The 12,500-nt window shown below is 41.3% G+C and overlaps 1 protein-coding gene across 5 annotated transcripts in view; it reads left to right on the forward strand.

Moving 5' to 3' along the window:
* Positions 1-12,500, forward strand: part of GLIS1 (GLIS family zinc finger 1) — a 188,225-nt gene that overhangs the window by 89,725 nt on the left and 86,000 nt on the right. For 4 of the 5 annotated variants that reach the window (XM_040073138.1, XM_040073139.1, XM_040073140.1 and 1 more), the window contains 2 exons: positions 1,964-2,162; positions 8,081-9,179. In XM_040073138.1, coding sequence (XP_039929072.1) covers positions 1,964-2,162; positions 8,081-9,179 — 1,298 coding nt within the window. The remainder of the gene's footprint in view (positions 1-1,963; positions 2,163-8,080; positions 9,180-12,500) is intronic. The other variant, XM_058421762.1, reaches the window with a different exon arrangement.

The following is a 12,500-nucleotide window of genomic DNA, read 5'->3' on the forward strand; positions in this document are numbered from 1 at the left end:
TCCTGAGGTGTGTAGCCTCATCACAGTCCATGGGACCAATTCTTACGTGACTTAATCTGGCATAAATCAAGAAAAAACCTCCCCCAAAGTCAGTTTACCCCAGAATGAAAGAAGCAAGATATCCAAAATGGAACGAACTTGATTACTCATATGGAAGGAATTGCCTGATTGCAGCCTTTGCACACTACTGTATCAACTCCTTCCGTTCCCTTGCGAACGCTTAAATGTGAAGATATAAATCAAAACTGCAGGACACAAAAAGACAAAAGTTACCTTGATGGATTCCACTTCCATGAGATCCTTCTGGAAACCATTCTGCTTTTATTAGATTTACTCTCTGTAAATTAGGATTAGTTTTTTATATGGATTTATGGAATGGCTATGGTATAGTGCAAGCGGGGTGAACCCTCTGGTCGAAGGCAAGGAGTGTGTGCTCTTTTCATCTGTTATTGGTAAGTTACAGAATGTAGGTTAAAGGCCCCTTGATACCAGTGAAAGAAGAGATCTGGTTCCAGACATGGAAAGTGCTTAAATCTTATGTGTGCCAGCCAGTGATATTAATATTGTATAGAACAGCCAGTTGTCAAAGGGCCAGATTCTGTTCTCAGTTACAGTGGTGTAAAGTGGACTTTTTCCTTTTTTTTTTTTTCAGAGGTAATGAATTCGCTTTCACATGTGTTTGGACACTTGAACATTTTGGTTGTCTATGCTCGGACATAATCTCACAGTGCTTTTTTTAGTTGCTGTGGGGGAAAAAACCCATGAGCTGCTGGTGTTGTTCCTTGTCCATCGTTGTTCCAGCTCACATGTGGTGAGCACATTTCAGAGGCTTTGGTGCAAGTGCAACTGCACTCAGAGCACTGTTGTGCAAGAAATTTTTAGCTCTTACTCATGAATCTGTAAGGTACTTTGTGAAGGCAAATGGATTAGCTGAAACAGAATTTCATGGATTTAGCGTAAGTGTTCTGTTCCTTTGTGGGGAGTGAATGTGTTCTCTGATTTGACAGCTATGAGAGAAGATAATTATTTTTGACAGCACAGGGATAGTGTTCATGTTATTCTAGGAAATCTCTGTCTTCTCACAAACAGGTATCAGTGTGTGCTACAGTTGGTATTGCTGAGCTTTGAAGGAAGCTTCAAGTTTCTATGTTTTGATAATAGGATAAAATTGGTAAAGTACATATTTAGAAAGCCCTAATGAATTTCAGACTTGTGTCATTTGGGGAATGAAAGAAAGTGTTTTATTACAAGTCCAGTGTAAGTCTTAAACACTTAAAAAGGATCTACAGTATTTTGGAGGGAAGATACATCTTGGCTGTTTTGCAGGTAATTCTGCTGTTGGGAAGAGAGGAACAGTGAATTGGGTATTGTAATATGACTGATTTACTATCTTCTCTTGGTGGTGTGGTCTTTAAAAACTTATTCACAGTGTTCAGCGGTGTATTTAGATGCTCTTTAAATGAGATTCATCTACCCCAATTAACAGTCAAAAGTCTTAATATACAGTCCTGCTAAGGTAGGTATTGACCCTGAAGTGAGTTAAATTATGATGGGATAAAGCCAGAATAGGAATGGAATAAATCCCGATGGAGCTCCAGAGGATATAATGATTATTTATGTCACGGTTACAAGCAGAGCAGAGCTGATAGAAAGATCCACTATAAGCTGGAGGGCATCCAAAGTGGTCTTAAACGCCTCAGTCCAAACCCACTGAATACAGCTGACTGTGCAGGTCAGAAGATGCTGCATTTCTCTTCAGGGAGAAGTAAGCAACCATAGTTCACAGATCCATCTTCCTTTGCAATTAATTTTTGCTTCCTTGTGAAACCTTTCATTTCCACTGCCTTGTTGAAAATACGAGAATTTTGGAAAGAAACCCAAAATGAGTTTACAAAGTACTTGTCAGTGGAGAGAGTTCATAGTCAAAGCCTTATCCTGTTTTGTTAACTTATTTTTTTGACAGTGAACGGTGGCTACAATCACTGCAGTTTGATCTCTGAGAAGAAGAACATGATGGACATGGAGATGACGAGTAGCTCGGTGCCTGTCTGCAGGCAGGGCCTGTTCCTGCACGCGGGGAACTCCCTGGTGCGGGACCACGCGCTGTCCCGGGAGAGGCTGCTGCACGTGGGCCAGCTCAACTTGGCGCACTCGGATCTCAGGTATCGCTCCAGCTTTTACCAGCCCGTGCCCTTGGTTCCACCCCAACGCCGTGGTGTTGCCAAATTACTGCCTGGGAGGCAGGGATGATACTTACCTCAACCCAGTGTCCCCCACACGGTGATTTGGCATGCCCCTCACCTACAGGAAGCCAGTGCCTCTTTTATTTCTACAGCATCTCCCTTAATGAAGTATTTACAGGGTTCCCATGCAGCCGCATCCCTGGGATTTGCTTTTAAGGCCATAATGTGAAAATTTGGTCTCTGGTTTTGATATATACACTGTAGTTGGATATGCTATGAACAGAATCTCTATTTAAACATTTGCTATAAATTAATTATATGAAAACACAGAACTCCATTATTTTTTTGTTGTTGTTACAAATTTAACATTACCAGATTTTAAACAAGTACCCTAAACAGACATCCATTGTGAATAGAAACCTGCTACAAATTAAAATCTGTCCATCTGTTTTAATTATGCTGTTTTTTGGCAGTGGATGTAATAGGAATAATCTTGACCTTTTTGAAGAGCAGTAGAAAAGAATAACCTCAATAAAGTTGCAGCCTTTATCTTAGGTCCTTGGAATATTTGGCACTCTGTGGATGGACCTATCATGCTGAGATTTCCATAGTCACAGCAGGGGAAAATATGGCCTACAGCTTGGTCTTGAAAATCTGTCTGTTCCTGATTTTATTATACATATTCATGCCCTATTTCCCCTTTTCCATTTACTTGGTGGGGTAAGAACATCAGTATTTTCAGGAGAAGAAGGCACGGTAATGTGGTAAGCAAGTGGAAGGACTTTTTTGCATGTTTGTTTGCTTGTTTGTTTGAAAAGGATAAATAATATCCATGCCACAACAAAATGATCCATTATTGCTACAAGGATTCCTAGGTGCCTTTGCAGCTGGATGTAAATCTCTTCCCTCCAGGTTTCTTTATGGCTCAGTGTGGGACTGGTAGTTTTCAACCTTTTTTTTTTTTTTTTTCATTCTGTCAGTGAGGACAATTATGGAACAAAGATAATTAGGGCAGGAGCAAACAAAAGGAGGAAGAGAATACTCTTCTTAGATCTTTTTGAACCTTTTTCTAAATTTTATAATGAGGAAATGACAGATACCTTCATACCTGGCATCAGAGTACCCACCCTCAGAAACATGAACCCCTTGCAGCCCCCATTTGGAAGAGGATTCCCAGAACAACATAAAGGATTGTCAGCTGCATAACATGAGAAAGTAGCAGGTGACAGGCCTGATTCCCTCCCCTCTGCTTTGTGGCATGGTCTAAAGCCTTGAGACTCTGCTGCCTCTAAGTTTGGAAATGTTTGTAGATTATACTGAAGGACATTACAGGTTGCTTTTTTGTCCCACTGGTCATGCTCTGCTTATGTGTCCACCTGGCTAAGAGTGCATTTGTCTTCATGGCAAGATGAAGCCAGTGCCCAGCTCTGCTCTGTGGTCCTCACAGACACAGTGTCTCCTTATATCCACTGCTTTTCATGAGACACGTGGCACAGAGCCAAAACCTTGGCAGTTGAGAGAAGATGGACAGCATTTCAGACCATTTCAGGCCATTTCAGACCACACCATTTCGTGGTGTTTGTGATGCTAAAGATTGTTGACAAGCAAGTAACAGAGAACATGATCTTTTTTTGAAGATCTGAGAACAGGAGGATGTAACTGAGCTAGGAGTGATGCCCAGGGGAGGAGTGTGAAGTCAGTGGGAGGCAAGGGTGCTCTGTGCCTCCCCAGATCTCAGCCTTTGTCAGAAAATGGATGAGAGAAGTAGGGCTGGCATTGTCAGGCAGTGGAGCACATGGACATCAGGGCAAACTCTTCTTTGGTTGTTCTGCCCAGCTCTAATGACCAGCACAGAAATAAAGGGAGACAAATTCAAACAATATCTCTGGGTAGAACTTTGAACCACTTTGCACTTCTAGGTTATGGAACATCCAAGGAAAAACCCAAACAAACCAGGGAGCACTTCCCCTAGCAATCAAAAATCTCCCTCAGGGTTTGAGGTTTTGATTGTCTTTTGTCCTTTTTTCGCTTCAGTGCACTGAAACTTGTTATCCCCTTCAGCTTCTCCCTGAAATTGCTTTCCCTTCAAAACTGTATTCTAGGGATGACTGCCTTAGTCCGAGAATCACGGTCCCTCTTCTCCCTGGCCCCTTTTCCCCGCTCAGTTAATAACTTTTAAGCTGTGCAGCATAATTGCTGCTACATTCTATCTGTGAATGCAATGTGTGTGGGACTGGAAAAGTCCCAATACCTTCCTCACCACAACTGGAGGCAGCACACAGCTAATGTTGGCCTTTTGTCAAATAATCCATTATCAGCCACGGCAAACCCGCCCACGCTGCGCTCAGTGCTCGGCATGTAAAACCCAGGGAAGACATCAGAGCGCTCAGATAGTGTTGCACGGGGTTCCTGGATGTGCAGCAGAACAATCCCCTCCAGCTTCTTAAAACTGTCAGTTATCACCGGGTGCACATTTCCAGTGGCAATTGAAGGCATGTATGTTTTGTAAATAATCCAGGAGATTTCAGATACAGTCATCTTTTCCTCTGAGGGCAGTTGGGAACTGCAGCGCTTCTGGCGTGGTGCTACTGGCCTCGTGCTCTGGCTCCAATTACCACGTAAGGGAGTCTCTTAGGAAACACTGCCTCAGTATCCTCTGAGAGGCTGCTGTTACTCTTCAAAGGCCTTACACTCAGCTTTCATGAGCTTAAGCAGCAACTCTGTTCCCTTAGACTGTCCATCGCTGGTGAATGGATGCTCCATTTGAAGAGTGGTTTTTGGGGTGTATTCTTTTGCTGACCCCATTCTCTTTACAGGATTGCTTATCTGAAAGACCCCAAAAGCTGCTGTGGCTGATCTGTGTGTCCACAGTGCTCCTTGCATTTCCCTGCTCTCTGCTGTCCCCCTCATCTTGCCTCTTTATTCATAAGCATTTATATTTGGCCGCTGTCCAGAAACTGTGAAATCCTTACAACCAGCACAGCCTGTGGGTACTAGGCCTGGAATCTGCTCCGTGGCTGTAACAGCAAAATGCCAGGGCCAAAGAGTCACTGGATATAAGGGGGGCCACCCTGCAAGGTGGATGTCAGACACCTTGTGTCGCTCCTGCATTGGTTTTGTTTCTGTTCCCTTCCCCCCTACAGCCCCCCCAGGACAGGGAGGAATGAGCAGGGCATTCCCTGGAGGAGTGATGGCAAAGGTCTGCCAGGAATACAGGAACTTTGCATTAATGCAACCCTGACGTCAGCTACCCCAACACTCAAATGTCAGGAAATTGAAGGAATGTCAGATTCTCCCAGCCGAGTTCGCCAGCATGGGATTTATAATGTATATAAATATACAGTGCTACAGAGAAAGCTGCAGATCCTGGAGAGGACTTGGTTCTGATCTGCACAAGCAGCCTGTGCTTATCATTTTGTAGGCAGCGAATGGATAAGACACATCTGTGGCAATGAGAAGCATGACTTCAGTGCCCTCACCTCATTTGCTTTTGAAATAAGCATTCTGGCTTGCCTTGTGGTTCAAAACTCTCTTTTGTGTGTCTCAGAATCTGCACTGCAACATCACATCAGTACAGTGTTGACTCTGAGTAAGATCCTGTGCTGGAAATGCAGCTGTTCCTGAGGATTTTGGAAACCTAGTATTTCTCAGGGCAGGGATGTTTGTATTCATCCTGAAGGTACTCTGCACTGACTCCAGCTTAGTCAAAACCCAAACTTCTCTCATGGATTTCTGGCAAGATGGGAGCTTTACAAAAAGCTTAATAATACGACACCAATTATCACAGGCTGAAATGTAAAGCTTGGGTTAGCTTTATATGATGTAGGAAATGTGTTGAGTTTACTTTAGCCTGAGGCTTTGGGACCACTAAACTGCGAGACAAACTGAATTATTTAGAAGAGTTTTTGTACAGCAGAAACCAAGTAATAGGAAATGCTGTGCCTGGCATGGCATGCTGTAAAGCCTTTCTCAGAATGAGTTAAAACCACCACTCTTTAACTGAGCAAACAGAGCGGGGTTTCCCAAACATATGCAATAAAAGTATACTTACGCCACATATTTTACAGACATATGGCTCTGTAAATGTTAAAAAATAATGTATGAATCCTGTTTGGTTTGTTTTTTTAAAATATAAATTTGCCATCTGCAGAAACAGGTGCTTTAAGTTTACCCTGAGACCAACTGTGCAAACCTATAGAGAGAAATTATAAACAATGGTTTATGGAAACCTCTAAAATGTTTAAATGTACTGTTTTAAACTTTCTGGTAGCAAACAAATTACTTGATTGTTCTGTATCAGTGGATAGTGGGGAATTTAACTTCTCTCGTGATCTTAAAGAGTTTTTTTACATTATGCCCTATTGGAGCATAGAAACCTGTGTGTAGTGAATGCAGTGTTGCCAGTTGTGTGCCTTGGACAAGTGCCAATTTTTGACAGCCTTAATTTCATGGGAAGGAAGTATTTTTGAAGCTTTTGATTGTTGTTATTTTTTTCCTTCCCTTTTTGTTCTTTTGAGAGCTATTACTGAGGAAGTTTTAGAAGTTATCCCAGCTTCCCATCTTAACATTAGTGATGGATTAATGGAAATAATAGTGATAAAATCATCTAAGGTGTAAAATAAATGCAGTTTATTCAGCAGCTTCGTAGTTTAGTGTGTAAATGTCCAAAATACTTTTATGTACACGTGTTTCATGCTTTAAAATCTGTCAGACCTGCCTTAGCTTTCGTGTCACACTCAAGCTGCCAAATGGCTGGGTTTTCTTCAGCTTTTGTGGTGCTAGCATCAAAAAAGCATAAAATTCATTTAAGTGGAACATGTCAGCTTAAGAGCCACGGGACACTTCTCTGGAGGGTTTATTAGCTCAGGTACAGCTTTCCTGCACACAGATGTACTGTTTCCTCTCCCTGGTCTGGCATGATGGAGCCATAGGTTAAACCCTCCCATGCTTTAGGGATATGTAAGGAACACCCTCTGCTCCTAAGAAAAAGCACGCAGTTGGATCATCCACAGTTAATGTTTATAGCTGAGATAAAATGTTTTATTTTAAGCCATAAACCACTTGCTAACTGCTTGGAAGAAAATGTTAGGAGGAAATGTTTCTTAATGGAGTGCTTTTCTGAGAAGTCTTTTGTGGAGTTCCTCAAGGTTCTGCTTTGTCAATGAATGGATTCAACACACATCAAAAATGATGAAAAATCACTTCTGCAGAACAGAACTGTGATTTATAGTCCTGTGCACTCTTTATTATGAAATATGGAGATGGGAGTACATAGGCTCCCATTTTAAATTTACTGGCTGTTAACTTTTTATTTTGTGGAAGTAAATACTCAGCTGATTTCACACTGATTCTGGAGTACTGGTTGAAAGCAACCAGTTCTTTTCCTGTATTCCTTTTTTTCTCCCGTGATCTGGCTCCTTTTTTAATTTAGCAAAGGAAAGCATGTCTCTGACATGTAAGCAAAGCTCAGCTTTTTTGTGTCAGCAAGAATGCCGAGGCGTTTTCTCAGTGTGCTCTGAGGAAAATGACAATATTTGAATAATCCAAAAATGCCTCAAAGTTCTCAAACTTCATTCTCAACTATTGTTTGGCCCAATCTATTATGCATTGAAAGACTCGATTGTGATTGATGAACTGCCTGTAGCAATGGAGGGAAGATTCTCTGTTCCATGTGTAACCCAGTGTATAAAATTAATCCTTTGTATAACGATGCTGTCTTTACACAGGTTGGAGAGAAAGCTTTGCAGATTTTTTTGGTGTCCTTGCTACATTAGACAGGCAAGGTTCAGCAGAGAGCAAGTGCTTCCATTCCGCAGGGCTTAACAAGTGTTGTGTCTTGTACAAAAAATCATAAACCCTGTGGTGATTAGCGATGCTTAATGAAAACTGTATTGCAGGTCACCCAGGTTTCAAGACTCAGTAGATTCTGCTGCTCCATGCCTGAATGGAAGTCACCCGGCTCAGCACATTAAACAAGAATGCCCCAGTGACTATAAGGTTCTGTCTGAGGCTTCCACACATAGGAGGATTACAGAGGGGATGGAGCTGAGAGCCTCCGGTAGTCTGCATCCTGAACTAGACCTAATGAATAATAGCTTTACAAATTCACTTTCCTCCTACTTGTTTAATAATGAACACAGCTCCTCCCTGGGTCCTTTGTCACTTGGCACCCCTCAGCACTCGGCTAGGCTGCAAACGAGCAACCTGAAGAAGAGATGCATCTCTGTTGTGCCGTCTTCAGCCGAAGGAATCGACATTACAGCGATCATCCGCACGTCGCAGACGTCACTGGTCACCTGTGTGAATGGACTGCGAACTAACTCAGCTGGCATTTCCTCTCATCCTGTGGAGATCAGTCATCACAGTGCTCAAAAATCCTCTCAGCCCCAGTCTTGCTCTCAGCCTGGAAATCCTTGCAGTATTCCCTCCCCTCCAGCATGTCTTGTACCTCTTTCCACTGAATGTGACAGAGGTGACTGCGAGCAGATGCAAATGCAGCAAGTCGAGGAGAATGGCAGCCTCAGCCTTATGATGAATGGTACGAGCCATCCTCACCAGAACTCACACGGCACCCAGAAGGTGAGTTTCTTAAAACAAGAACCAGCTGATGATTATTCCTCCACTGCTGATCTTTTTCGCCATCACCAGGGGCTGCCTCCCCCTTACCACCTCCACCAGCAGCTCAGCCAGACCCCAGGGACGTTGCCTCACCTCAGCACCTCCATGTCCCCCAAGTCCCTGCAGCCCAGCGACGGCGATGAGCAGGACCTCAGCAGCGGCAAGCAGGTCTGCCAGTGGATTGACTGCAGTGCCACTTACGACCAACAAGACGAACTGGTCAGACACATAGAAAAGACTCACATTGACCAGAGGAAAGGAGAGGACTTCACTTGCTTCTGGGCAGGCTGTGTCCGCCGCTATAAACCCTTCAATGCTCGCTACAAACTGCTTATTCATATGAGGGTTCACTCGGGAGAAAAACCAAACAAGTGCATGGTAAGTCTGGATTATATTTGTTTGAATAGAAACGTAACTGCTCTGCTCTCTTTCTTGCTCTCTCTTCGATCTTACTCCAATATAATTGTTGTGCTTTCCTGTAACTTAGTCTGTAGCAGGCTGAAGGGGGATTGGAGAAAACCTTAATCTAGAAGGAAATGATTGAGTAAGAAATACTGTAGTTCTTGGAAAAGGGATTCGGTTTCCTTATATGAGAGCTTAACTTTTAATACAGTGCTTTGTTTTTTTAATATTCATTAAACCACTAATAAAGTGATGATCAAAGCACGCAGCCATCATTTAACGTAAAACAAAGTCACTGAGCCTCGGGTGACATTTTTAATCAAGAAACATAAAACACATCTAATGAAATTCTTTTCATTCCTTCAGCTGAATAATAACCCATAGAGTTGTGAGTGCAAAATGGTAGTTTCAAATGGTAGTTTAGACCAAAAAAAAAAAAAAAAAAAAAGAAACTTGTTAAAGGATTTTAAACAGTTAAAAGAATAAAAAGAATATATTTAATTATGTTTTCAAAGGTTGTTAGGGGCTTTTTTAATTTGCGAAACAGAGCTTTAAAAATAAGTGAAGACCATTGTTCTCTTCTGATCAAGAAGATGTAAACAACAGCAGTGTTCCAAAAAGAGGATCTTGGGAATAACACCATCTCTGCATCTGCCCACCATGATGACAATATGGCCAAACTAAAATAAAAGTTAATGACTTCCATTAAGCTTTCCACATGTTTGAAACAACAATGATATAAGACCCTGACTGAAACAGATGAAGCAAAACAAGTTTGACATAAGCTTCCAAATTGGGCCATGAAATTTGGAAAGTCTCGTTTGTAACACACACACGCGTGTGCATGCACACGCACACACAGATAAGTGCAGACAAAGGGAATGGTTATGGCAGCAGGTTGGGGTTCGTGATAGGCAGAATTTTCAGCTGTATGTCTATTTTATTCCTTTTGATCAGAGCATGATGCAATGGAAAATGCTTGTAAGGATGATAGATCATGACAAACTTTTCCATGGCAAGCTGTAGTTTTCTATGGAGGAATAGGAAAAAAAAGTTGGTAGAAAAAGCTTCCTGGCCTTCAGTGGTTATGGAAGGAAGAAGGAAGGAAGAAAACAAGAGTATTCAAAACATGTTGCAGAGAAAAATTTTCTCCATAAGTGACTGTCCTGATTATCTTTTTACTTCCATTGGATAAATGAAAAACATTATCTTAATGTCTGCGCTGTTTCGGCGGTATTCCCTAAGATAATACTGGAAACAGTACATGTACTTAGAGAATACCATCAAATTGCCCGAGATAAAACGGGAACACTCTAAGACTTGTGTGTTTCTTTTTGCTTTGAAAGCAAGAACTGAGCAGTTCTATTCCAGAAGTAGCTCGATAACATTTTCTAAATAATAATAAATGAATTTAACTTCCCCTAAATAGATTTCTTTTAGTTATAAATTATTAAAGGATAATGCAAGTTTGTTCTTTCCAAACAAAAGTGTAGGTAAGTAAATTGAAAGCATACTTAAAACGTGAAGCCCTGATTAGTTTCCTGTGGTGCTGAAAGATCAGTAGACTCCATGGATAAGGGAACTTGTCTCTTTTCCTGAAAAATGCATATTTAACAGATACTGTATAGCAGATTTCTAATGTTACATTCCCATTCCTACAGAAAAGTTGGTAAACCAGAGATATTAAAGACTGTAATATCTTAACAAATGCTAAAAATGTCCTACTTTCAATTAATTTCATCTGCACTAAAGTACCAGCTTTTGATAACTCATCAAGGTTTTATGAATAGGTTGGGAAAGCCTTTGCATCTGATATTGCAGACAGCCTTTATGTCATATTTATATAGCCTTGGCATGTAAGTATATAAAGATCTCTTTTACTGGAGCAGGTATTATATTTGTTCCCATACATGGAATGGCCCAATCAGGACTGGGAGCTGTACATTGCTCTACTTGGAGTTAACTATTCTATTCCCACGGTAAGATCCTTCCACTGTCAGCAGAGGTATTGCCTGTTAAATGTTGCAGTCTGGAATTCTGCAGGGAGTGGAGTGGATCCAAGAGAATACACAGAAACCATGTCTTCTTTGCAAATTTAGTTTTCTACCCTGAAAAGAGCTTGATCTAGCAGGGGCAGGATCCAAAGCTGCAGCACAGCTCCTTGAAGTTATTACTATGAAGTGGGGATTATTTGCCCAGTGAATTCCATTCCACGTGAAACACGGGTTGCTGTGCAGTGTTGCATTGTGCAGTGATGTCATGTCATTTTAAATGATGGCTTTTCTTTTGATGTGGCAATAACTGTGTTGTTATTCCTGCAAATTAAGAAGACAATTCATTCTCTGTCTGTAGAGGTCTGAGATTTTGTTTCGTTTTTGCCGTGGCTCTGTTAAAGTAACTTTGCGTCTCTTGGTATTTGTAGTGGAGATTTTCTTTCGCTGTTCACAATTACCCATTGTACTTTCTTTTTAAGCCCTCGATTTTGCTCTTGCCTGTAAGATTACTGCCTGACTAGGTATTGAACTGCTCAGGAGAAGCTAACAGTGAGCAGCACCCCGCCCTCATATATAAAAGTACTTTTCCTTGTAAAATTATTAATTTCTTATGACAGGCTTTGCTACTATGTACTGTAATAGACAAAGGAATTTTGGAATTCAGGCTACTTGAGAACAGGAAATACATGAGACATTTTGATTGAAAAGTAAATGGTTCACTAAAACTGCAGTTAATCCTTTTATTATCTTTCCAACAGCAGTTTCCACAATACTTTCATGAGGTAAGCTTCCTTCAGTCCAACTGTAACACTCTCATCTTTGCAGCTGGTTTGAATTTAGTGAGCCTGCTTCTTTCTTTGCTGCAGACAGGGCGACAGGCAAAACAGGATCTGGTGCAGAGCACTGCTGATGTTTCAGGTCCATGTTCTGCTCACTGTGTTCCATTGCCAAGGCCGGTACTATGAGTATTCTGTTTTTATATTCTGTTAAATATTCTAATTAAGCGGTGCCTTCTCGTCATTGTGTCCCTCAGTTTGGTTTTTCCTTGGGCTCTGCAAGTAGTCTAAAGGAAACTACCTAATCTCTTTGCAATATCCTGTTATGTTTCATACTTAACTCATGTTATTTTAGTTTTATTAAATTTGGGGTTCATCTGCATTATAATCAAAAATATATCCAACAAAAATAATGATGCAATGCCTTTAAGACTTTAACTTCTGAAGATTAATTTCATGCTTTCTTAGATTTGATGTCCCAGACAATTGGAATTTTGATTGTCTGAGACAGCAAAAATTAACAAGCT

Source organism: Hirundo rustica, chromosome 9 (assembly GCF_015227805.2).
Source record: "Hirundo rustica isolate bHirRus1 chromosome 9, bHirRus1.pri.v3, whole genome shotgun sequence".
Taxonomy (NCBI): Eukaryota; Metazoa; Chordata; class Aves; order Passeriformes; family Hirundinidae; genus Hirundo; species Hirundo rustica.